Source organism: Martes martes (assembly GCF_963455335.1).
Source record: "Martes martes genome assembly, chromosome: 6".
NCBI classification, from domain to species: Eukaryota; Metazoa; Chordata; class Mammalia; order Carnivora; family Mustelidae; genus Martes; species Martes martes.
In genome coordinates, this window is record NC_137893.1 from 69089618 (window position 1) to 69117429 (window position 27812).

The 27812-nt window shown below is 41.3% G+C and overlaps 2 protein-coding genes across 3 annotated transcripts in view; one reads left to right on the forward strand and one right to left on the reverse strand.

Moving 5' to 3' along the window:
- Positions 1-13174, reverse strand: part of ENPP3 (ectonucleotide pyrophosphatase/phosphodiesterase 3) — a 73119-nt gene extending 59945 nt beyond the window's left edge. Inside the window, exons 1-4 of the mRNA XM_080805496.1 lie at positions 13052-13174; positions 9035-9110; positions 3717-3839; positions 1617-1742 (exon numbers count right to left, since the gene is read on the reverse strand). Coding sequence (XP_080661622.1) covers positions 1617-1742; positions 3717-3839; positions 9035-9110; positions 13052-13129 — 403 coding nt within the window. The 5' untranslated portion in view covers positions 13130-13174. The remainder of the gene's footprint in view (positions 1-1616; positions 1743-3716; positions 3840-9034; positions 9111-13051) is intronic.
- Positions 13175-27494: 14320 nt separating this feature from the next.
- Positions 27495-27812, forward strand: part of MED23 (mediator complex subunit 23) — a 46657-nt gene continuing 46339 nt past the window's right edge. For both annotated transcript variants that reach the window (XM_080805494.1, XM_080805495.1), the window contains exon 1: positions 27495-27657. In XM_080805494.1, the coding sequence (XP_080661620.1) occupies positions 27610-27657 (48 nt within the window). In that variant the 5' untranslated portion in view covers positions 27495-27609. The remainder of the gene's footprint in view (positions 27658-27812) is intronic.

Sequence of the window (27812 nt, forward strand, 5' to 3'; positions counted from 1 at the left end):
AGATATACCATCTAAAGAATAGAGAAAAGAAATCATGGCAGGGTTGGGGGACACAGAAGCAGCCAATGAGAGTAACTGATTTCGATTGGGAAAAATTGAACCAAGAAATTTTTAAGATCTTAACTAAAAAATTTTTACTTCAATGTTTCTGTTCCAGCTAGCTAATGAAGTAGAAATGATAGAGTATAAATATCATCACTTGTATCCCTTGATAGATACAGGCAATGATCATCAATGGCTAACATCCCAGAAAAAGCAACAAGCAGACAAGATGTGTCTCTTAACGGAAGTAATACCACCATCTGTGGTGTATACTTGAAAAATAAATAAACACATTTCCTTTTTTTTTTTAAAGATTTTATTTATTATTTATTTGATAGACAGAGATCACAAGTAGGCAGAGAGGCAAGCAGAGAGAGAGGAAGGGAAACAGACTCCCTGCTGAGCAGAGAGCCCAATGTGGGGCTTGATCCCAGGACCCTGGAATCATGACCCCAGTGGAAGCCAGAGGCTTTAACCCACTGAGCCACCCAGGCACCCCTAAATAGATACATTTCTATTAAATTTCAGCAATGTTATGCAATGAATCCACTGGGAGAATTTACCATATGACTCGAGGATCAGTTTTGATGTAAAAAGTTAAGAGTTATTTATTTGAGGTAGAAAGTGGGAAAATAGAGTGGTCAGAGGCAGTGTGGTCAGTGACCTTATAGAAGTAAGCAAACAAGAAAGTGCCCTCATGAATTTTGCAGAATTTTTAATGATGCACTATTAAATGTCAAACAATAATTACTTGGAAAAGAAGTTACCATTTCAGGCATCTATTTTTCCTTTTTGATAGCTCTTTTTAGTTGTTCTTCAATTATATTTTGTAATAAAAATTGACTCATCCATTAGTGTAAAATCTATTTTCTACTAAGATGTTATAGTTAATGTTTCTTCTGTAACATTTTCTTCCTATTCGAGAAAAATCAGAATTCAACATAATCTCATTCTTTTGGCCTAGAATTATTAAAAGTATAAGTTACTTACCTTTATTGGTTGTGGCATTATGAAAAAGGGGTCGTTAACGTGAAGCAATTTTGTTGCTGTGTGTTTATGTGCACTTTTTATAAATTTCATTACATGTTCCGAGGGATTGGTAATTAAAAAATATATATATCTGCAATATGTGACTTACAATTGGAACCAGGAGTTGAATAATCTGTATCCTTATCTTGGCTCTGCATTAACTCTCCAAAGGTCCTTAATCAGTCATTTGATCACTCAGAACACAGTCATCTGAATAGTAACGTTGGTTTAACGGACTGATAGATGGGCCAGATAACCTCTTTCATCAACTCTGCTATCTGGTATCTCAAACCACAGATACTTCTAGCAGAGTTATTATTGCACTGGAGAAGACCTTGCTTTACCAATGAATATGGAACTTTTATCTTTCTCTTCTTTTCTATAGTATCTATGCTATGAGCTCCCTCTCCATATAGTGAACAAGCCACATTTTTTGCCATAGTAAACAGGTTGTCTCCGACTTGATTCAATTTATGCAGCCTGGGTCAGCCAGCTCTGGCGTCAATGAACACACAGAGGCGAACAGGTCAACCTCTTCTGCTTACCTTGGCAGACACTCTTGTAGTCAGCACAGCAGTCTTTCCTCTGCAGACAGTCATCCGAACAAGAGCAGAGGCTAGACTCTAATCTGGTCTCCCCACAACGGAATCTATTGCATGTCCATATTCGAGCTGGAAAAGCACACAATTCAGTTCCCAGCATTTAACTTAAATACTTCAGTATCCAATAGCAAACGTAAATTACATGCATTTATCCCTAGATTGTTGTAAGGTCAAATTCTTGGCTTCTCTGCATTAATAAATGAAAATAGGTAATACAAACAAGGGGGCAATGCATCCCTTGTCTTCATTTGGCATGAGCGGCAAAGAGAAAGGCGGTTTTATAAGCTACAGCCCTGGTCTGCCCGGCAGGTACACCTCTGAGTTTGGAGAGACTCTGAACACTGGCTCTATTCCCACACAAAAGTAGGAGCTCCCAGTGGCACCCATCACTAGCACCCACAAGTGATGGGTGCCACCCAAGAGCAGTTTTGTTTAAGGACAGGCAGCAAGGAAGAGGCAGTGCAACAGAAGTAACAAGAAGAGGGTGAGGTCTGTAAGAATGTAGGCAGGTCAGGGCACCTCCCAACTGAGGGTGACAGAGGGCAAGATGAGTCTCCACCAGGCCTCTGCTGCTCTCCCAGGCTATGTGCTCAGGATGAGATCAGTGTAAATAAACATCAGTGCTAAAAACAGCAAGAGGCTGTCCCATGGCTGTTTCCTAGCACCGTCTGCTAGGAATCAGTGTCTAAAATCAACATCAGCCCTGTGCTTAGACAAATGCATCAGACAGGTGACTGCTGTGTGCTTTTGTTGTGCATAGAGTTCTTCGTTGTCCATTATTTATCATTTACTTAGGAAGGATTTGGGGAGATTAAGTAAAGGGAATAGAGATCTTATCTATACTAAGTTATCCCTTCCCCCTTGCCCTTTTCAGAAAATATAATGTAAGAAGCTCTATTATTCTAATCTTTACTCTATGAACCGCTAGCCAACCCCCTACATACATGCCTTTGCTTATTTCTTAAAAAATTAAACATTGAGAACTCTCTCTTCTACCCAGAGAACAGCGTTTCTCAAGTTGTGTTCTGTGGAGCGCTGGCATCAGAATCACCAAGGATCACCAGCTTTCCAAGTAAGCCTTATGCACCCTGAAACCTGAGAACCACTGCCAACGAAACTGATTAAGATGATTAACTTGAGCCATAGTGAAACTGCATTGAGACGTGTACTTCCGGCAACACATACGGCATTTTGTCTACTGGAGACCATTAGTCCTCAACCTCAGTCAAATCAAGTGTGAACTCTGTTTAGCACTGCAGAAGGGGAAACAATAATCCTGTACACAAGCTGTTATGGGCTGAATAGTGTCCTCTCAAAACGCTGCAGTGCTAGCCCGCATTGCCATGAATATGACTTTGCTTAGAAAAAGATCTTTGTTGGGGTGCCTGAGTGGCTCAGTGGGTTAAGCATCTGCCTTCGGCTCAGGTCATGATCTCAGGGTCCTGGGATCAAGCCCCATATCGGGCTGCCTGCTCAACATGGAACCTGCTTCTCCCTTTTCCTCTGCTGCTCCCCCTGCTTGTGCTCTCTCTGTGTGTCTAATATATAAATAAAATGTTCTAAAAAAAAAAAAAGATCTTTGTAGATACTGAAGTTCAAATGAGGTCATTACAGTGGTCCCTATCCAGTGCAACTGGTATTCTTATAAAAAGGGGAAATTTGGACATGCACGCACACACACACACACACAGGGAAGACTGTGAAGACACAGCATAACTCTCTGTGAAGACAAAGGCAGACTTTGGGGTTATGCTGCCAAAAGCCAGTGACCGCCAATGACTTATAACCCACCAGAAGTTCAGAGAAGGACAAGGAATGGATCTCCCTCATAGCCCTTAGAAAGAACCAACCCTGATGCAACTTGCATCTTGGATTTCTAGCCTCTAGAACTGAGAAAAAGAATTTCTGTTGTTTAAGCCCCCCAGATTCTGTGTTATGGCAACCCTAGTAAACCAATGCACAAGATGTGTGGGGAGCACTTAGACATGCATTACTGACAGCACAACCGACATGCTAGAGTGGACTTATCCTCAGAATCCATACTTGATTCAACACAGGTGTCTTCAAAATCCCAGCAGCAGTCGCCTCTGTGTTTGCATTCCGTATCACACCGGCAGTTCTCCAGTCCTCTGAATGAAGAATCGAAGCATTTCTTCCTGCAACTGCCTGTAGGAGCTGAGGAAATAAGGAAAACAGCACTTAGAAGTGATCTGAGGGGCACCTGGGTGGCTCAGTCAGTTGACCACCCAACTCTTGATTGTGGCTTAGGTCATGATCTCAGGGTTCTAAGATAGAACTCATGTCAGGCTCTGTGCTCAGAGGGAGTCTGCTTGACATTCTCTCCCTCTCCCTCTGCCCCTCCTTTCCATGCTCTCTCTCTATCAAATAAATAAAATCTTAAAAAAAAAATTTATCTGATGTCTCAGAGCTAGATGATAGAAGTACACAGAAGACATACCTAGTGCAGACTAGGTCAGACAAATAGACATTTTTTTATTGTGATGTATGATTCATCAGTGCAAAGTGATAAATAATAGGTGATTTTTCCCCAGGACTCTAGAGAGTTCCCAGACTCAGAACACCAGGGACCATTAGGTGAGGGTAGGAGGGACAGGCAGAGGCTTAATAAAGTGAAACTGATTTAAAGTATGGAGATGGAGCAGCAATGATCCACCCCACCTCTCACTTGATAGAAGGTTTATAATCTGGAAGAATTTAGGAAAAGTAGCTTTCACCACAGAGGCAGACATAGAGGACAGCTAGGATGAGAAAGGACGAACACGCCATACTCACAAATGTGAACAAATGGTTACCAGACATTTGAGGATAGCAAAACACAATCCAACATAAAAACAAAGACCAAAACAAAAAAGAAAACAGAAAAAGAAAACTTGACTGAAGAGGAAACAATGTAAGGAACAGAAGAGTTAAACACACACACACACACACACACACACACACACACACATGCACAGCTAATAGTGAGATCTTCAGAAAAGACAATATTGTATCCATGAAATGAGAAAGCCATAATTTCAAAAAGAGAAATAATGTTCAGGGTACTCTTCAAAATAAAAACATGAAAGCAGTAATGAAAATTTCAATAGAGGGGTGTGGTAGGCAGAATGATGGTTTCAGAGATTTCACACCCTAATCCCCAAGACTGGATATGCTATATTGTTTCACGTGGCAAAGAGTTATTGCAGATACAATCAAGGCTGCTACATAGCTGACCTTTAAAAGGAAGGTAGTACCTAAAAGTGAAAACAGAGAAAATAGCAATGATATTATTAAAGAAATCATATTATAAAATTTCCCAGAACTGAAAAGTATAAATTATTACATCAACATTTCCCGGGCCAAAACTCACACAAAGGGGTCAGAACAATAGGGATAAAGAGATCTTGAAAGTTCCCAGAAAGAGATCATGAGCAATCTACCAAAGATCACAAGTCAGAATTGCATCACATTTCTTAAAAGCAACACTAAAAACCAGATGATGGGAAAGCAATGTCTTCATATTTCTAGAGGAAATTTATGTTCATCTCAGAATTCAGTATCTAGCCAAACTATCAAGTGTTAGGTTAGGATGATGAAAATGTCTTTAGATAGATAAGAACTCAAGTTGTATCTTTTATCAAAGATAAAGTATCCTATTTTAAGAAGCTACTGAAGGATGTTCTTTAGCAAAATGAGGAAGTAAAACAAAGAAATCCAAAAAATAATGAGATCCAACACGATGGAGGGTCTAAGGAAACACCAAACAAACCAAGAGAGCAACCAACACAGATTGGAGCGGCAGGGCAGAGAAATAAAAGTTAAAGTAAAAGATATCACTCTATAACTAAGTTCACATTGCCAAAAATGAGAGAGCCAGATAATGCCAAGAGTAGCTGGGGATCCATGGTAAAGACAGAGAATAAGCAGCCATTCCAGAAATCAAACTGGGGCTACTCACCCACGTTAAAATACAGACCCTAAGACTTAGGAGTCTATTCCTGGGTAGATGATGGATGATGAAGCAATCTCACACAGGCCCATAAGGGAACCTGCAGGATGGATGTGATGTAAAGGAACTAAAATCAACCTGGGTATCCAGCACTGGTTGGGGGGGGGGCACATAGGTCAAACAGTATATTGCTATACATGCTAAAAATTACTATGTAGTTGGGATGCCTGGGTGGCTCAGCTGGTTAAGCGTCAGCCTTTTGCTCGAGTCACAATCCCAGAGCGTGGGATTGAGTCCCACATCAGGGTCCTTGCTTGGTAGGAAGCCTGCTTCTCCCTCTGCCTGCTGCTCCCCGACTTGTGCTCTCTCTCTCTGACAAATAAATAAATAAAAATTTTTTTTTAAAAAAGCTCTACTCTAGTAAGTAGATAGATGCCAAAGAATGGAAGAATGCATAACAATTTAGATGGATCTTAAGAAACATTCAGTGAAGAAATAACCAAAATGGTTATAAAATGGTTTATATACCATTTATACATAAGGCCTTTACACTTTTATATTCACTGTCCTACTTTGAAACATTTTCTGCACATGGCTTTCAAGACACAACAATCACCTGGCTTTCCTCCCACATCCCTGACCAATTCTTCTTAGACTTCATCCATGCCACACCCCCACCCACATCCTCCCTATTTTTAAGGTTAGTGTGTTCCAGTCACGTTGCTTTAATTTCACATATGATGCTGATAACTGCCACACTGCATGTCCATATAGGACCTCCATTCAAAGTCAGCCTCATATATCCACCTACCTTCTGGCTTTTCCACTTGGACAACTAGTAGATATTTCAAACTTAACATGTCCAAAACAGAGTTGCTGATTATTCTCCCCAAATCAGCTGCTTCTGTAGTGTTCCCCATCTCAATTTTGGGAATTCTGTATTTCCAAATGTTCATACCAAAAATCTTGAAGTCATTCTTGACTTCTCTCTTTCTCCATATCCATTCTGTGGATAACATCTGTCTACCACATCCAAAGATATCCAGGATCCAAATACTTCTCACAGTTATGTTACCACCCTAGCTCAAGACATAGAGCTTGTGTGGATTATTGCAATAATTCCCTAACTGGTGTCTCCACAACTCCTGATTTCACTCTGCCATTTACTCCTAACACAGCAGCCTAAGTGCGTGTGTGAAAAAGCAAACCACCGAATGTCACTTCTCTGCTCAAAACTCCAATCACTTCCTGTCACTCTCAGAATGAAAGCCTACGGCCAGATTGGACCTGACAAACCTCACTGGCTTGGCTTCTCTTCCGTCCTTTGGTTGATCTCATTTTATGACTACCCTCCCTCTTGTCCTCTTAGTTCCAACTCAACAACCTTGTTATTCTTTAAATGAACTTGCCAGGCAAGATCCTGCCTTAGGCCTTTGCCCTTGTTCTTTCCTCCTGCCTGCAATGTTCTTCCCCCAAATATCTCTATTTCTCCCTCACTTTAGCTCCTTACAAAAGTCATTTCACATACATCCCCCATCCCACCCTAACTCCATATTTTATAATCTTTTCAGTTTTACTTATCCCTTAGCACTTTCCTTATCATATTATATATATATTTGGCTTATTTATATTTTTAGTGTCTGTCTTCCTGCTGGACTGTAAACTCTCAGATGGATGTGTCCATTTTCTTCACCACTGCATTCCCAGTAATTAAATTGTACCTAGCATACAGTCAGTGCCCAATTGTTGAAGAATAAGTAAAAAGGATGTGCACATAAATCAATAAATCTGTAAGAACACATAAAAACTCAAACCAGAAAAATAGCTTAAAAACTCACACTAGAAAAAACATACTACGCTTATGAAAAGTGGGTTAATTGGAGTGGAGAATGGTGAAAATGGTCCGGGTTGGGGATCAGGAACCAGTCATGGAAGAATGGGGGATGACTCTTTCAAGGAAGCTGGCAAAGGAGGGGCTGGAGTTAAGTCCCAAGGTCCTGGGTGGGAAGGGGTGGTAACCTGAGATAAAAGGACCAGAATAGGGAGCAGTGACACTGGGAAGCCAGCCAGTAGGTGTACTAAAGGAATGGAGAGAAAGAGCCAAAATAATCAGAGATTTTGTTCAGAGATTACTATATTCCTCTTCCAATTAATTTACATGATTTGGGGGTAAGACAACCAAGAAGTGATGCATTCCTGTGCACACGAACATCAGAATAATACAGCAAGTGGCCCACCTACATGTGTCAGGTCTAGGACTGGTACTGTAGTTCAGAAACCCAACAGCCAAGCGACCCCAAAAAAGACAGTAATTTTCCAGGTAAGGCCCACCTTTCCAGTTCCACCGTGTTCCCATGTTATGCCACGGGTACTGAGTGTTAATTCTTAAGTGAAAACATACCTGGAAAAGTGTCTATTAATCTCACCAAGAGTCTCCCTAAACAAAGAAGCAGTAAGACCTTCTCCAAGAAAGTCAAACCAGAACTTAATCAACCGAATTAAAAAGGTGAGTAAATTACCTAACATTTGACCTCATACCTCCCCTTTGTAAAAGTACCAAAATGATACATAACAAGATTTAGAAAATGCTTTTCATACCGTCGCTTATAAATGGTTTATGTACTGTTCATACTGATCAGATATGGCAAAAGAGATATGATTTGATAGGTTGGGATCTCTATCTCCTATTTTTTTCTTTGCTTTTTTTTTTAGATTCGTTTTTACTTATTTCTTTGACAGAAGGAGGCTGGGAGGGATAGCACAGAGGGAGAGGGAGAAGCAGACTTCCCGCTGAGCAAAGAGCCCAATGCCCGGCTGGATCTTAGGATCTTGAGATCACGATGTGAGCCAAAGACAGAGGCTTAACCCACTGAGCCACTCAGGCATCCCTTTCTCTGCTTCTTATGAGGAAAAATAAATAAATGTGAAGCTTTTACTCCGTACTACATTTAAGACTGTGGCATTGCCTAACCAATAAATAGTGAGATTGAAGGGAGCGTGCAGTACAAACAGGGCAGGAGGTCCTGGGAGGGAGGCAACCAAAACTTTCAAGACCAAGTTTATCAGCAGATAAGAATGAGTAGAGTAGGGGCTGGGACAGGAGTCTTTGACCCAGTTATCAGAGTCCTCTACAAAGGTGAGGACAAATAAGAGGAACAGACAGGAATGATAGGAATCTCAAAGGAGCCAGGGGTGAGGGCAAAAGGGTAAAGTCCAGAAATGAGAGTGGCTAATGCTCACCACGATGTGGGCTCCTAGGAAGGGCAATGTGGGAAAAGGAGAGGCCCAGGAAGTGGAGAGTGCTCCACTTAGAAGAGCAGAGCTCCAGAAAGGGGAGCTTTCTGTTTCAAGGGGTAAAGGTGAGGAGAAAGGAGATATAAGGAACTGTGTTGAGAAAACACCAAGAGTATACCTTGCTCTTCTTGTCGCCTGAGTCCAAGCCCCAGCCCCAATCCTAGTGACACAATCACCAACAAAGCAAGAAGAACCTATTATGAAAAAAAGGAAAAGTGACCTTTACAATTAAAAAAATGTAAAAAGGTACAAAGATACCCTCCTCCCTCTCTGTCAATATTAAGGACACAGAGCACATCAGATCCAACAACGATAGGGGCATGTACTTCTTTCTTTTTTTTTTCAAAGATTTTTTTTTTTTAGATTTATTTATTTATTTGACAGAGATCACAAGTAGGCAGAGAGTCAGGCAGAGAGAGAGAGAGGAAGGGAAGCAGGCTCCCTGCTGAGCAGAGAGCTCAAAGCGGGGCTCAATCCCAGGACCCTGGGATCATGACCTGAGCCGAAGGCAGAGGCTTTAACCAACTGAACCACCCAGGCGCTCCACTTTTTTTTTCTTTTTATGTCTGAAAATAAGAAAGCTTTGGGAAGAATTTTAAAATGTTATTATTACAGAACTTCAAATTCAAATACATTGGTTAGCTTAACCAATTGTTAGCTAATGGTCCTGGTTAGCTTAACCCCAAATAGAGTTAAAGTATGAATGAAACCATGGGAGCTATTTTACCTTTGCCCATTTCTCACTCTTAACTGGATACCGATTTGGAGATCATTTATCTAAAAACATTCCTCAACTGTGAAATTTTTAACTACCTCACTCGTCAGGAGCAGAGGTTCCCACCTCCCCCTTCCCTGCCCAGCTCTGTCCTACCGAGGTATGAGAATATCGAACCCATGTAAAAATATAGTTTCAAATAATTAACGGACAAATGATCTGCTATGATCTACAGCTCAGACCAATGAGGTAAAAAGTTCTGTGAGGAAAGATTGTGTGTGTCATTTATTATCTCTACTGCTGACCAGGCTCTTCAGTGTAGGGGAATTTATGCGATACCTGGAATTAAACTGTGATATAGTTAAGGAGAATTCTCCCCACTGACCTTTTTCCCCACCCAGTAAGTCCAATGATAAGTACGCTGGATAACAGAACTTGCATAATATATAGCCATAAACTATGAATGCAACAGACCCACAAGTTACTTAGGAAGGTATCTTAAAACACCAATAACCTTCATTCTGACTTAAAAAAAACAAAAACAAAAACAAAAAACTCACAACATCAAAATTGCTTAGATAGTAAAGATCTACGTAAACATTGATTGTGTTTGTTTTCATTCTGAAAATCAACTGGGAAATTAACCTAGGTAACTTTTACCATAGAAATGGATTCAACGATTGCGAAAATACTTTAAAATGCTGTAGGAACAATTTTTTAATTAAATCTGAAAGTTAGCCCAAGTTTCAGTGACCTTCCAGCAGGTATGGAATCAGTGGAGAGAATGGAGGGGAAAAAGTGAACATAAACGGTTATTAAGTAGCATGACTAGTACTTAGTCCCCCGTTATGATGCTCAAAAGCCACAGGTGACCAAGACTGGGAACACAAAGTGGCGAAACGGGGAAACAGTCCTACCGTAAACCTCATGCATAGATTTACCATAGTCCTGTGGTAAACCTCATGTATTTACATATTGGTATATTTTGGTTTTATATCCTATCTTTGGTCCTTTCGCCATTCAAATTTGATGGGAAAATAAACAGCATCTAACTGCCCTTAGGATCCCCTCAAACTTCCTGTTAAATCTTCGTATTTGTTTCTTCATGATTATACTATTTCCATACATTTTTTACTTCTTCCCTGCATTATTCTGTAAGTTCCTCAAGAAAAAGGTTCATTTTTAATCTCATATAATCATTAACTTTAAATATGTGGTAATTCTTAATAGGCTTCTCTTTTTTTTCTTTAAGGATTTTATTTATTTATTTGTCAGAGAGAGGGAAATGGCACTTGCAGTAGAGGGAGAAGCAGGCTCCCTGCTGAGCAGGGAGCCCAATGTGGGACTCGATCCCAGCACCCCAGGATCATGACCTGAGCTGAAGGCAGACACTTAACCAGCTGAGCTACCCAGGCATCCCCGGAATAAGCTTCTTGATATTGAGGTGCATATGTATCTTAAACTATCGACAAGGTAGAGAGGGGAAAAGCTCTGGACTCCAAAAACCACTGGGAATCCAGTATTTGGCTTTAGATGGCCAAATAAAGTGTTAAAACACAGTAGATACAGGTAAAGTTTTTTAAATGAAGCTTGTGTTAAAATTTGGAAACAGGGTACTTTTGAAACTATGATTTTATTTATTTATTTATTTATAAAGATTTTATTTATTTATTTGAGAAAGAGACAGTGAGAGAGAGCATGAGAAAGGAGAAGATCAGAGGGAGAAGCAGACTACCTGTGGAGCTGGGAGCCCGATGGGGGACTCGATCCCCAGACTCCGGGATCATGACCTGAGCCAAAGGCAGTCGCTTAACCAACTGAGCCACCCAGGTACCCTGAAACTATGATTTTAAAATACTGAGCTTCTATTATACATAGTAGTAAACCATTAGAAGGATACAAGGAAGGAAAATGAATGATGTACAAAACTTTGCTTCCAAGGGGTTTATAATTTCTTAAATTTATAAGATGGCATAAATACAATAAATGGCATAGAAGTGAACACTCCAAAGTTCCCAGAAGGATAATGAATAAATAAATATCTTCAGTTTACTTTGTTACAGTTACTGGGATCAATGCTTACATACATTGTTTCATTTGCTTCTAAAAACAATGCTTGAGTGACAGAATGGTGGTGACATTAACTAACAGAAGGAATTAAGGAGAAAACTGCAACTTGATTAAGTGTGAGAAATTAATCAGTTGGTTTTTGCCTTGTCATACTGGACGATAAGTCAGCAAGAAAGGGTTTGAAATTGTGTGACACAAACTCAGTGAGAAGTCGGACCTCCTGGCTTGCTTGAAATTCTTGGTTGAGAATGTCACTTTTAAAAAATCATGAAAAGATGAGGGGCATCTGGGTGGCTCAGTGAATTAAAGCCTCTGCCTTTGGCTCAGGTGATGATACCAGGGTCCTGGGATGGAGCCCCACATCGGGCTCTCTGCTCAGTGGCGGAGCCTGCTTCCCCTTCTCTCTCTCTCTGCCTGTCTCTCTTCCTGCTCATAATCTCTGTCAAATAAGCAAATAAAATCTTTAAGAAAAAAAGAATCACGAGATGATGAAATAGCCTACAGAGAACATCTTTAGACAGGGTTCAGTGGAACACTGAACATTGCAATGTGCAAAAAGAAGAAAGAGAAATCAGCCAAGAATGCAGATAAAGAGAAATGTCATGAAAGTGGAGCCTATCAATGCCATCAGGAAAGCAAGAGGAGAGAATAATTTGAGATGAGATGAGAAAATTATAATGATAATCACCATCATCATCATCATATGCTGTAGGATTGTTATGGAGACGCAGCAGGACAAGGACAGAGGAAGGACTGACTATCAGGACAGTAATAATAAGCAAAACAGAGAACGGTTGGGTGGTGAGAAAACCAAGGCAGTGGATGGACTACTCAGAGTAACTCTCTACTCTTAAAGATATTCATGCAGAATAAAAGGGTGACTTGGTGGGCTGATGATAATCATACTAAAATCAATGCCGCAAAGTGTTTCACCACTGATTCCCACTTTTTAGATTGATCAAATATTAATTTGTTACTCATATTTCTTAAGCAAAACATGATTAAAAATATTAACTGGCATCACAGTTGTCAGAAGGGATAAAGCTACGTACAATCATTTAAAAACTACACTTAAATAGCAACACAAATAGAAATGGGGATTTGTACACTTAACATTGTCATAAAGCTACAAAGACTAGGGGTACCTGGGTGGCTCAGTGGGTTAAGCCTCTGCCTTTGGTTTAGGTCATGATCTCAGGGTCCTGGGATCTAGCCCCACCTCAGGCTCCCCAGGGAGACTGCTCCCCACTCTCTCTCTCTGCCTGCCCTTCTGCCTACTTGTGACCTTCTCTCCCTATCAAAAAAAAATTTAAAAAGGCTACAAAGACTAACATTAAAAATTATACTTACAATACAAATTATTTTATATTTCTTAACACTGCTCCTCTCAACAGGCTGTTCCGTTGGTAAAGCCAGCATAGACTCCATTAGCCGTAGAAACCTGTTTTACTAGAAGACAGCTGTACTCCTTCCTCTCTCTAGCCCAGCAGAGAGAAACTGAATGAGTTACATGGCTGTGACTAACTTTTAAGTGTTTGGGAAGATTATAGCTCTTCAGTGATTGGACAATCAAAAGAGAGGGAAAAATGTCAAATAATAATAGCGTCAAGATATCAAAGTCCTTTTCTGGGACACTGTAGACAAACATTAAAGACTAATCAAAACATAGGTAACAAGAATAATACAATAGTCCAATTTTAATATGATCTGGCTATTTGTTTTCTTCTAAAATAACCCAAAACAAAAATCCTCTTTAGGGAAATTCCAGAAGGTTTCTATATTTGTATAAACTTCACAGCACAGCTAAAAATCAACATATTAAAAAAATGCTTTAGGGATGCCTGGATGGCTCAGTTGGTTAAGCGTCTGCCCTCAGCTCAGGTCATGATTCCAGGGTCCTGGGATGGAGACCCTGCATGGGGCTCCCTGATCAGTGGGGGATCTCCTTCTCCCTCTCCCTCTGTCCTCCCCTACAGCTTGTGCTCCCTCTTGCTCTGCTTAATTTCTCTCTCTCTCTCTCTCTCAAGTAAGTAAATAAAATCTTTTAAAAAAAACAAAAAACCGAACACATTATTTGGATACCTTTGGCACATAGTTCTCTGCACTCGATAAACTTAGAAACATCCAGAGTACTCTTTTAATTTTCATTTTTATTTTTGAAATTCTGAGGCCCAGGCCCCACTTCAACTGCATTAGAATCTTCTGGATTTGGGGCTAAATTACCCCTCCAAGCTATTTTAGATGTAGCCAAGTTCAGTGCAGACACTTCACTTTGAGCAGTGCACGCACTTTTGAATTCTCTTCTGCAAACATTTACTCTGGATTCTACTTAAACTTAACAATTTTGCAGATAAAACTAGAGGACCTCTAGAGCTTGCGTACTTGCCCAAGGTCACCTTGGGTAGCTCTATCTCAGAGGTGAGACTCCACCTGGTATTGAAACTCCTGCTTCAAGGGATGCTATTGTTATCATTGCTGTAGTGGCAAACCGAGAGTGAGAAAGAAAAATCAAGTGTACATCACAACTGGCATCAAAATTAGGAGATTCCTAGTAATTAGGGCCATTATCTAGTCATCTGACATGCAACTTCAATTTTTCTATCTGCATTTATGACAACCTACTCAACCCGCCTTGACTCCCATCAACAGTTCTACTTTTACTATCCTTTCTATGATGGTAGTTTTGTGTGTCAATTTGGCTAAGCTATCATTTCCAGCTATTGAATCAAAATCTAATCTAGGGTGTTGCTACAATGGTATTTTGTAAACTAGCCCCCTTTATTTAAAAGTCAATTGTTCTACTTTTACTATTTATTTAAAAGTCAACAGTTCTACTTTTACTATCCTTTCTATGATGGTAGTTTTGTGTGTCAATTTGGCTAAGCTATCATTTCCAGCTATTGAATCAAAATCTAATCTAGGGTGTTGCCACAATGGTATTTTGTAAACTAGCCCCCTTTATTTAAAAGTCAATTGATGTACAATCAATTGACTTTTAAATAAAGGGGAATACCCTCAATAATGTTGGTGGGTTTCATCCAAACTGTTTAAGGCTAAAACAACAAGAAATTTTGCCTCAAGACTCTATACCATTAGCCCTCCTTTCCAGCCTATCAGCTTGCACTGCCCTTTGGATTTCAGACTTGCCAGCGCCAACAATCAAGGGAGTCAATTCTTTTTTTTCTCTCTCCCTCTCCCTCCCTCCATCTTCACCTTGTTCTGTTTCTCTGGAGGACCTTGACTGATACATCTTTTGAACATCTCACATTTTTCCTTCTTTTTAAGACTTTTCTCTATTTTAACCTCTCCTATTTGGACCTCCAGAATCTGTTATCTTGGCTTCTGTCTTCTTAATTTTTTTTTTAAGATTTTATTTATTTAGGGACACCTGGGTGGCTCTGTTGGTTAAGCATCTAAGTTCAGCACAGGTCATGATCCCAGGGTCCTGGCATAGAGTCCCGCATTGGGCTCTTTGCTCAGTGGGGAGTCTGCTTCTCCCTCTCTCTGCCTGCAGGTCCCACTGCTTGTGCTCTTTCTCTCGTTATCTCTGACAAATAAATAAAATCTTTAAGAAAATATTTTATTTTAAAAAAAGATTTTAAAAAAGATTTTTATTTTAAAAAAAGATTTTATTTATATATTTGTCAGAGAGAGGGAGGGAGGGAGTGTACATGTGTAGGAGTGTTGTACCCGAGTTTTTGCATCCAAGAGACCACCAAGGAGCCGACACCGATGCAATCACTCGAGGGTTTATTCGACAAGCTTAAGCCTGGGCCCAAGTACGCCCGACACAACAGAGTACGGACTTGGACCCCGATCTTAGTTAAGGCAGGGGTATTTATGGGTTCCTGTTACTAAAGCAGGGTGGGGATTCCTGTTACTAAAGCAGGGTGGGGGTTCCTGTTACTAAAGCAGGGTGGGGGTTCCTGTTACTAAAGCAGGGTGGGGGTTCCTGTTACTAAAGCAGGGTGGGGCTTCTTAGAACTAAAGTAAAGTAGGGGAAAGTCCAGCCCTTGGGCACAGGGGTCTGAGATGGCTGCCGGAGCTAAGATGGCTGTACTTATGCTAAGGCTAAACCTGAGGTGGGATGGCCTTGATTTTTCTGACCTCCACAGGAGTTGGTGTGGGGGTGCAGAGGGTGAGGGGAGAAGCAGACCCCCCGGCTGAGTGGACTCATTCCTAGTCACTGAGATCATGACCTAAGCTGAAGGCAGATGCTTAACAGACGGAGGCACCCAGGTGTCCTTCTGTCTTCTTGATTTTTAACTGTTTGTCTTGATATTTTCTATAATAATTTGTATACCTCGACTCCAGCGTGCTTACCTGGGACTGATTCCCCAGCTGCGCGCAGATGCTGCTTCCTGGTGCGCGCCACGACGTCACGTGATCCTATACTAGCTTTGCTCTCCCGAGCATCACTGCCTCTGACTCCCTATTTTTATTCCGGTCACGCCCGCGCTGCGAAGGCGCACACCCGAGTTGCGTCTTTCCACGGTGTCAGCTTTACTGAGTCATAAAGCCGAGTTAAACTGCAACGATAAAGCAGGTTCAGGATCCCAGACTCAGTAACAGTTCACCCTGCTATTAAACTCGGCGTCCTCCACAGCACGCAGAGCGGGACAGAAGACGAGTCACACGACGAACGAGATAACAGACGGGCGGGTGGAGGAAGGAAGTGAACAAACGCGAAGTCCGCTTGCGGGCGCACAGCGGAGATAAGGCCCGCAGTCCGGGTCCGCTCTGGGCACTGCCTGCCTCTGAGGTTGCAGCAGGGAAGGCTCCCAGTTCTGTTCGGGGGTGCATGGGGCAGAGCCTTCGCCCGAGGTTGCCCTTTTTAAGTGGTCAGATGTAGACGAGTCGTGCTGAAGAGTCCGACAGTTTGCTGCCCAAATCCTCCCCTTTTTAAAGGGATTTGATCAGTTTGGCGCCTCTGCAGATGTCCTCTGGTTCTGCTCCTTATCAGCTGTGGGGTGTCAGCTGACTTGGTCTGGGTGTTATCTTGGAGCTACCTTCACCGCTTAAGTCATGCCTTGACAAGGGCTCCTGCCTGACGTGAGAGACTCCATTTTGCTCTCTACGATTATATAATTCATTGCCTCCCCCCACTGCCAAAACATCCTTCCTCTCTTCTTCCATCCTCATCCGCCACCTCTTTCAACCCCGTGAACACAAAAATACTAGATAAGAAAGTCAAGAGTCCTCTGATACAATCTTGTCTTTCTCACAAGTTAATTGACTCTTGACATTATTCATTTTTAAGGGGATCTCAGTTTATCTCTAAATCACTAAATTAATGGAAAAATAACTTAGTGCTTTAGGTCCTGAGGTGAGTAAACCTCAGGGGCTCTACCTGGGGCACACACACGCAGTTATGGTAGAGATGTTATTAGCATTGTCCAGTCTCTAATCATATTTTCTGCTATAGCAATTCCCCTAAATGAGCCCTAAACCCCAACCTCTTTTGAGTGTCCCAAGTCTTAGAAACTTAGTCCCAACAATTCACCTGAGCACTGGACACTGACCAAATCTAAAACCACCGCCCCACCCCCCCACCCCTTGCAACTTAGACTTTGGAATACACTGTCTGGTTACTTTGAACGGACCCTATACTCTAAGTCTCTTGAACCTTGAAAGCCACGCTATTCTTTTCCCCTATAAACTTTATTTTAAGAAATATATATAATTATTTATTTATTTGACAGAGAGAGACAGAGAGAGAGACAGAAGCAGGGTGAGTGGGAGAGGGAGAAGCAGGATCCCCACAGGGAGCCCAGTGTGGGGCTCAATCCCAGGACCCTGGGATCATGACTTAAGTCAAAGACAGGCGCTTAATCGACTGAGCCACCCAGGTGTACCCCCCCCCCTTTAAACTTTAGAACAATCTGCACCTTCTGGGTTCTGAAAGCTTCTTCCTAGAACATTTATGCTCTGGCAGGCAGCTATCATTACATCTCCCACCAGTCCTAAATATTTCTCACACTCTACAAGGTCATCATGATTTCTGAGAGCTTTTCTAAAACCACAGAAAACCTATTTGCTGCTGTCTCGGGAAAGCCCCAGGGACTGCCAGCATCAACTTTCTTAAGTCACGTAAACCTGCCCTTTCTGGTCCCCACCCTAGAGCTTGAGTGGTAGTTGGACGAGCCAGACTGGGAAGGTCCAGAGAAACTAGATCCACTGAGAGAGGTGGGGGAGGTGAGGTAGATACTAGGCTTAGGTCCAGCAGCAGGAAGGAGTCTGTCAAGGTTGAGAGACCTCAAATAACATAATAACAAGGGGGCAGATGGCCAACTTCAAGGAGGGCATGTCATAAGGAAAAGGCAGAAAAACACAGAGATACTGATGAGCATGCCTAGCAAGCAGAAAGTTACACAAATGGGCAGTTAGTATAAGAAGGGCAGATGCCAGCCCTTGACAAGTGAAGATCCAGCACTGGAGCCAATGCTAGGACTCGCAGTCCAGGTGGGACTTGTGTTAGCAAGGCTGAACCAGGGCTGAGAGGCAAGATTTTACATGAAGGTCAAGGTTAAAAACTCAGCATGGGCTATAGGACCCAAGTTCTTGAAACTGAAATACAAATAGAGTGTCTGGGTTATTAGACATCCAAACAATGATGATGATAAAGTAGAATCAGAGCCTATAGATTGATATCAGTATTTTGCAATACCTATGAGTGTGAAAAGACATTTTCCAAGATGAAATACATAAAATCTCATTGCCAGTCAACACAGTTGAACATTTATGATCAACTTGGAGATAGAGAATGGTCATTTTGAACCTCAGTTAAACAAAAATTTTCTCCTAACCCTGGAGGGGAAAAAGAGTTCCATACTTCTTATCAGGAAACACTTATTACCAAGAAGGAGAAAAAAAAAAAGGTACCCTATTATTATTACTTTTTAAATTTTATCAATAAAAATTTGCAAGGATTTATTTCTTAACTTATTTATAAATACATACACATCTCTGATTTTATACACATAACTACATAATTTCTTTAGTTTTGCTTCTGGCCCACAAAGTGTAAAATACTTACTAACTGGCCCTTTGTAGTACTGCTAATCCCTAATCTACCCCTAATTTCTTCCATCTCTCAAAGGCTGCCACTAATGTATTTGGCCAAAGAAACTTGCGCCAACTTGTCACTTGAACCACCAATTACTACCTCTTATGAATCAGAAGTCATAAACCTGGCTGATGTCTCCTATGGCATTTCTGTTGTTTTCTACTGAACAATCAACATTTCTAAGGTTGTCTCTAGGTCCTAGAGCACTGTTTGTCTTACTTTGCCTCAAGTGCATAAATAAGCCCCAGTAATGTTAGAATTTTAAGAGTCTTTCTTATTTGTTTCAAAACTCAGAAATAATATTACCGCCCAAAATTTTCCAAGTTCTAATAGGCTCTTCTTATTTTCAGTGTTCTCAAGTGGAGATCATTTGTGACTGAAATTCTGGAGACATCTCCAGAAAAGACATCCTACAACTAGAGTGTTATCATGCTACCTGAATTCTCCAAGGCTCTCCAAGGTCCACGAAAGTATAGGATGTGGGTTCATTCTACTTCCCTGAAACCTGGCAGGAATGGATTATTTCCCAAGACTCTGGAATCTCTCTGGCATGCAGGAACAAGGTCAGTTTTGGCTCCCCACGTGGTCCAGTATCTATTATAATGCCCAGCACCTAGAAGACATTCAATAGATATTTGTTAAATAAATCATTAATGGTTTCAAAAATAACCTAAGAGGACTAAGCCCACACTCATAAATGTCTAGTAAACCAAATTATAATAAATTATAGCTTATCTAGATATAACCTTGGATGTGATCCAAACCTTTTCCTATATCCAGCATCTCAGAAATAGCTATCATTTCAAAGGTAAGACACTCATGAAACAAGGGCACTTTATTTGGTTGCTTTTACTCAATTCAGAGTAACAAATAACAACTGAGCACCACCAAGCCCCAGATTTTATGCCAGATGATCCAAGAATGTTTAGCATCTACTCTAAAGAGCTTCAATCTGGTAGAAGAGACAGTTGTAACCACGATACAGTGTGATATGTGCTACACGAGTGGTATTAAAGAACTGCCAGGGGAATAGAGGAGGAAAGAATTGAACTTTTATAAGAGAATTCAAAAGGTACCAACATGAGTTTGCTAGGGCTTCCATGACAAAATACCCTAGACTGCACAATTATATAATAACGTGTGTGTGTGTGTGCGTGCGTGCGTGCGTGTGTGCATGTGTTAGCTGGAAGTCCAAGATCAAGGTGATGTGGCGTTGGCTTCTCCTAAGGCCTCTCTCCCTGACTTGGAACACCTTCTCTCTATGACTTCCCATGGCTGGCTCTCTGTGCATGCATCTGTCTGCTGTCTGTCTATGTTCCAATCTTCTCTGCTTATAAGGACACTAGCCATATGCTAATGACCTCATATTAACTTAATTACCTTTTAAAGACTCTGTTTCCAAGTACTGTCATATTCTGCAGTAGTAAGTCTTCACCACATGAATTTTAGGAAAACAAATAATTCCATAATGTAATAGGTAACATTTCTAATAAACATTATGTAACTTAAAACATAACTCAAACACGGTTGCTGAGTAGCAGGATCATGAGTCCCATCACCCATGCCAGTTATGTTTAGAGCACAGTTTTTGCCAAGCTTTCAAGCACTTGCATGTATAGGCTTCAGGGGAAGGTCTATGAGCCACTTGAAATTACGCACAACCTTGATTTTGTGAATATGTGTATATACATATGCATATGGGTATATACGTATTTTTTTCTTTATAGCTTACATCAGGCAAAGAGCTAAACCTTCTAAAAAACACCACTTTGATTTTTTTAAAGATTTTATTTATTTATTTGTCAGAGAGAGAGAATAAGCAGGGGGAGGGGCAGGCAGAGGGAGAAGTAGGCTCTCACTGAGTAGGGAGCCTGAAGTGGGGGTCTATCCCAGGACCCTGGGATCATGACCTGAGCCAAAGGCAGATGCTGAACGAACTGAGCCACCCAGGCATCCCAAGAAACAACATTTTGAAGGATAGGATAGGACCAATATGGCATGAGAAATTAGACAAATCCAAATTGAGGGACGTCCTGCAGAACAACTCTGTGGAATCTTCACAAGTGTCAATTTTATGAAGTGGGGACAGAAAGGACAACAGAACTGCAATCTCAAGGGAGAAACCCAACAACTAAACGCCGTGCAAGATCCCTGACTGGATCCTGGAAGAGTAAAATGGAGTAAAAGTGGAAGAAAAAAATGACAACTGAAGGACACTACTGAGACAAGTGAAAAAATGTGAGTATAGATGCATTCCACATAACAGTACTGTATTGATGTTTAATTTCCTGAGTGTGATAAGTTTATGTGGTTAGGAAAGTCAGGTCCTAGGTGCATTGACTCACAGGAGGCACATGGTAAAATATTTCAGAGTGAAGTTATGAGGTCTGGAAATAAGTCTCAAATAGTTCACAGGGATAGAATTAGATTGGGAGAGGGACAGAGAAAAGAGAGAGAGGAAGAGATAAAGAAATAGTGTGTGTGGTAAAATGTTTAAAATATGTGTGTTGATTGTAAAATTCTAATTTTTCTCTAGGCTTTAAATTTTTCAAACTAGTTTGGGGAAAAGAAATAGTCTTTTGAGGAAGATAATGGGAGATGTGCTCTCCTCCATCCCCCAAACAAGGGAGTAAATAGAGGAAGGGGAAGGCATGAAGCTGAGCACACAGCTGTTACATAGGAGAGGGCAAAAGACAATCACCAGGAACCTATCCCCTGGTCAGGAGCCTTGAGGCAGGTGTAGAGAGCAGACAATTTGGACAGGCAAAGGATCCAGGGGAATGTCCCCAAGGGGAAGATAAGTTGGTGAATACTCTGTGTCTGGTTCCTGAGAGGAGGAAACCTCAGAGGTTTCTGCATGAATTAGTGATAGGCACATCCAAAACTAAGCAAAGAAAAAAAATTAGACAATTATTAACTCTCAAAACAACAAAAAGTGATATAGAAAAGGGAAATGTAATCACCGTGCACTGTGTTGCTAAGCTGTAAATAATAGCTACAGAGTCAGAATGGTATGAATGGTCTGTAATTATGTGCTTAACAAATTCTGATACATGAATAGGTTGGAGAAGGAGGAAATGTGAAGCATATCAGGGAACAATACATACTCCTCTTTCATGGCAAGTTGAAATACAGTCTCTAAAACAGAATTAGCAAGAAATAATAGAATAAAGCATGTTATTTAGAAAAAGAATTGAAAGTGACTAGGTTCTGGGAAATGAGAGGTGGGAAGAAGTTTGGTTGAAAATTTTTTTTCAATACAAGCTTTGGAGAGTTATTCATCTTTTTAATATTTACTTAAAGTGCTTTGAAAAATTGTACAGCAAAAAGGAGTTAAGAATTATATTAATAGTATCACCAATTGATTTCACAATGTATAACCAGAAAATTAAAGTTTTTAATTCTGGGGGTGACTGGGTGGCTCAGCGGGTTAAGCGTCCGCCTTCAGCTCAGGTCATGATCCAAGGGTCCTGGAACTGAGTCTCACATCGGGCTCCCTTCTCAATGGGGAGCCTGCCCCTCCGTTTCCCTCTGCTGCTCCCCCTGCTTGTGCTCTCTCTCTGTGTCAAATAAATAAATAAATAAATAATCCTTTTAAAAAAAAAGTTTTTAATTCCAGACAACACAATGAACACTACCACTATGAGTTACAATACTATCTGAATCAAAACATCTCTACACAAATAAAATGATGCAGGAAAAATGAGGTTTTTGCAAGGCAGAATAAATTATAAGAATCAGAATTCTTTAGGATGTGAAATCTATATGGTAAGATTTAAAAAATAATAAGTTTGAAATTGAAAAGCCATTCTTTCAAAAGAAAGAAAGGAAAAAGGAATGAAGTAGCTTGGGTTGAAGAAGTTTAAATGTGAGTCTTTTGCCACAAACTTAGCAGCTTAGTACCACATAAATTTATTTTATAGCTCTGTTTGTTACAGCTGTGCTACAGGTCTCATTAGGCTAAAATCATGGTGTCCATATGACTGGGTTCCCTTCTGGAGGCTCTAGGGGGAGAATCTGGTTCGTTGTCTTTTCCAGCTTCTAGAAGCCACTCACACTTCTTGGCTAATGGTTTCCCTTCTCCATGTTCTCAGCCAGAAATCTTGTGTCTCTTTGACTGTTCTTCCTTAGACATGCCTTCTGGTTCTCCTCCTCGGATTCCCTCTTCTACTTTTAAGGACTTTTTTGATTACATTGAGTCTATCCAAATAATGCAGGGTAGTCCCCCTAGATTAAGGTCAGCTGATTAGCAACTGTAACTCCATTTGCAACTTTAATTCCCCTTTGCCATGAAATCTAACATCTTTTCAGGTTCTGGAAATGAGGATATGGACATGCTTGGGGGGCTATTATGTTGCCCACAAGAGACAAAAATACTTCTATACTTTCTCCTGATGCTTGCAAGCACATACCTGTAAAGACAGATAGTGGTTGACATTTTCTTTCTTCTCTTCCTCTGTCCTTCCCTTCTTCCCTCCTTTCCTCCCAGGCTTTCTCCCTTCTCTCTTCTCTTCTTTCCTTCCCAACAAAAGTGGAATTGTAGTGTGTGTAGTTAAAAGGGGCAGTCCTCAGGATTATCCTCATCTCTGACACCCATTTCAAGTTTGGGAGTCCCTAAGACAATACTTAGGTTTGCTAATTTTCTAGAAAGACTCTTGTTATACCCATGGTTGTGGTTCATTATAGCTAAAACATGCATATGGAAATCAGCCAAGGGGAAAAGGCACATAAGACAGAGTCCAGGGAAGCTCCAAAAAGACTTTCCAGTGTCCTGTTTCCATGGAGTTGTGGGAGGCATTACTTTCCTGACATCAATATGTGACAACATACATGAAACATCGCTAAAGCTCACTTGAGTCCAGTGTCCAAAGATTACTGGGGCTCCACTGTGTAGGAATGCTTGATGCCTACATAGCTGAATTCAATCTCCAGCGCCTCCAGAGGTTGACCTCATGGGAGAAACTTCCTTACCCCAAATCACATTGTTAGACTGCCTAGGGTATCTCAAGGGCTCCTGGGAAACCAAGACACGGCACAACATTACAAGGGCTTCAATATTATCCTTCAGAAGTCAAGGGCAAAGGGCAGATTTTCATTTCATTGAGGAGTCCATGAGATCATTTATCTGCTTGGAACCTGAAACCCAGCTTACTGTCCACACCTTCCTTTACAATCTCAGTATTCCTTCATTCATCATTCATTCATTCATTCATTCATGACATTATACTAGAATTTGGAACAGAAAACATGAAGATACACATGGTACCCTTATGTTGTTCACATGTTGATGGGGTATGTCTCCTCTCTACTCCCATCCTCCAAAGACCCTAAGCTGTTTCATCTCCACCCGTGAAATCTAGGGTTCCCAGCTCCCCATTACATTTGCCATAACCTATTCCTTAGGGAGGTAGGTAGACCCCTGGACCCAGTATTTCTAGCCCAGTATTTCTTCTAAACCATGTGCTTGTTTTTTAAGTTTCTTTTTTCTCCTTGCCTTTCTTTTTTCTTTTTCTTTTGTCTTTTTTATAGCTCACTCCATTATTTACAAACCCAAAGCAAACTTATCATTAGTTGCTGACTCAGACTACCCACCGGTGCTTTCAGGGTCCTTCAATTCGGAATGATGCCTGCCCTGGCCTCACTCTCCAGGCTGATTCAAGTCTTTGTCTTGAGTCCAGCACTCACAAAAATCTGAATGTACCAGCCTTTTTCACAGAGACGTCCTAGGTGTTCTCAGTTTGTTCCGTTCTTGCTGGTCACCTCTACCTCCATTTCTGCCTTTACTTATTTCCTCAACTTCTGACTTAGTTCCTGTTCCCAGCACTAAGCCTCCACCTGGAACCAGTTCAGCTGCACTGGTTTGATATTAGCACACTGGCTTGGGTGCAATTACATGTTCGGTTTTTTGCCCACTCTCTTTAAGCTGCTCCAGGTAATTATTCTTCCTGCTGAAGGTTTGGTCATTTTTGAGGAAAGCTAAGACAGTTGATACGTTACACATTCAAGCAGATCTCCAACCAGTCCTTTCCTTAATACATTTTTTTTTCCTTCTTTCTAGTGAACACTTAGTGGCTTGACATTTTCTGCTGAGGGAATTATGTTCCATTTTATAGAAATTTCAAGGTAAGGATTTAGAAGACTATTTTAATGGAATGGACCAATTCTTGATTATGGCATACAGAATTAACAAAACCACTCTCTCACTTAGGGCTGAGATCATCAAATATTGCTGAAGAAATAAAAGAAGACCTACTTAAATGGAGAGATCTACCATGTTTGTGGACTAAAAGACTCAATAGTGTTTTAGAGTGTTCATGGCAACTTTATTTTTTTATAATTTTTTTATAAACATATAATGTATTATTAGCCCCAGGGGTACAGGTCTGTGAATTGCCAGGTTTACACACTTCACAGCACTCACCATAGCACATACCCTCCCCAATGTCCATAACCCCACCACCCTCTCCCTACCCCCCTACCCCTGGCAACCCTCAGTTTGTTTTGTGAGATTGAGAGTCTCTTATGGTTTGTTTCCCTCCTGATCCCATCTTGTTTCATTTATTCTTTTCCTATCTCCCAATCCCCCCACGTTGCATCTCCACTTCCTCATATCAGGGAGATCATATGATAGTTGTCTTTCTCTGATTGACTTATTTCGCTAAGCATAATACCCTCTAGTTCCATCCACGTTGTCGCAAAAGGCAAGATTTCATTTCTTTTGATGGCTACATAGTATTCCATTGTGTGTGTGTGTGTGTGTGTGTGTGTGTGTGTGTGTATATATACCACATCTTCTTTGTCCATTCATCTGTTGATGGACATCTAGGTTCTTTCCACAGTTTGGCTATTGTGGACATTGCTGCTATAACCATTAGGGTGCATGTGCCCCTTCGGATCACTATGTTTGTATATTTAGGGTAAATACCCAGTAGTGCAATTGCTGGGTCATAGGGTAGCTCTATTTTCAACTTTTTGAGGAAACTCCATCCTGTTTTCCAGAGTGGTTGCACCTCATGGCAACTTTATTCACATTATTCAAAAACCGAGAATAATGTAAATGTCCACCAACAGGTGAATTGATAAACAACCTCTAGTATTCTCATAAAATGGAATGATACACGTGGATGGGTCTCAAAATGTACAGTTGTGTGAAAGAAGCTAGACACAAAAGAGTACAGACTGTATGATTCCAATTATATAAACTTCAAGAACATGTAAATTAATTAGTGGTTACAGAAATTAAAACGGCATTTGCCTCTGGAAAGGAGATTGGCTGCAAAGGAACGCCAGGAAATTCCTGGTGTGATGAAACTGCCCCATATCTCAACTGAAGAGGCAGTTAAGCCAGTGTAAATACTTATCAAGATTCATGGGAGCGGAACATGTAAAAGTTAGGTATTTCCTTGTTTGTGGATTATACATCAATTGAAACAATGATTATTGGGAGAAAACACATCAAGATCTAGGACTAGATGGTCTATTTTTATTCAATGGATGAAGCATCAGCAAACATGATATAAAAATTAAATTATATTTGGTTATGAAAAAAGATAAAATTCTTTCCTGACCACTGTACCTTTTTAACTATACAAGTCTTGGCTAATATTAAAGGTTTGCTAGTGTTTCCTGAGAACACACTGATTTGGAAACAGCATGGAGGCATGGAAATCTGTCTGACAGTAACTGAAAACTCTTAGAAGTCTTATCTGATTAAAGATAGTCCAAAATAAAATAATGTATTTAGCATACAAAAAAAAAGAAGAAAGGAAGAAAGAACAGTAGATTGTTAGGCTACTTAGATTTTAATAATTCTGGCTCTGTCATCCTTCTGGCTGGGACATTCTACAAAATTGATTCCCACCAATACAGTTCATTAAGTACTTAACATTGTGTCTAGCACTGAGCAAAGGGTGAACATATATTTCATACATGGAGAACTCCACTACTAATGCACTAAGGAGTTATATGAGGATAAGAAAGAGAGCCTAAATCAAGTTGAACGAGGAGGGCAGGCTTCCAGAAATAGGTCAAACCGATGTTTGGAAGATCGCGGCCGTGGGGGGCACTCTCCCGCGATGCACTTGGCCTTTGATCTGACCCTGCCAATGGATCAGCCTTCCCTAGGTATTCAGTAATTGATAAATATTATTTTAGACGATTATAACTAAAAACTGTAGACATTATTGTTTGATTAATTAAAAATCAGTAATAATGCGTTCTTTTTTTTTTTTTTAACCTTTATTAAAAGTCTGCTATGTGTCAGGCATTGTGCAATCCATACTTGAGAAGATATGGTTCCTGTCGTCAAGGAAATCTTGGTTTGCAACTCCTGGCTCCAGAGAGTCAGCAGCTCACAGACACCAGGTTGTCCTAGGTTGCAGGAGGAGCTCTTCTCCCTGCCTGTGATTCCCTGCGCTCCAAGCTTCTTTGCTTCCCGGTAGGCAAAAGCTTTAGTCCAGAGCAGGAAGCAACTCCCGCTCCAGCCGGGAGGTGGCGGCCTGCAGCCGACGACGCCTAAGCGTGACGTAGGCTCAAGGCTCCACTTGGGGGCGCTCTCGTCCGACTCGGCGGGCCGTCCTTCCCCGGCAGAACCAACGGGCTGAATCCTGGTTTCTTCAGGTTTCATTATCTGCGCGCACCACAGACGCTTTCCGGCTTCCGTGTGGGCGCCGGCGGTTAGCTGGGCCGGGCCGGGGGAACCCTCTTCTGCGGAGCGCTTGAGAGAAAAAGCAACCCCCGCGAGCGTAGGTTTCCGGCGGGCGTCTCCGCCCCCCTGCCGGTCAGTTCCCGGAGCTCGGGCCTCACCCGGGCCGCGCGCCGGGCGTCCAGGGCAGGCGGGGCGATGGTACAGATGGAGACGCAACTGCAGAGCATTTTTGAGGATGTGGTGGTGAGTGAAGCCGCCGGGGATGCGGGGCGGTGGCTGCAGAGGGGAGAGCCCGGGACCCCGACCCCCACCCCCACCCCTCTCCTACCTTTGCTTTGTTGTGACACCTTGTGTGCCTGCCGGGGTTTAGCGAGTCCCAGAATGCTGTCAAATTCAAA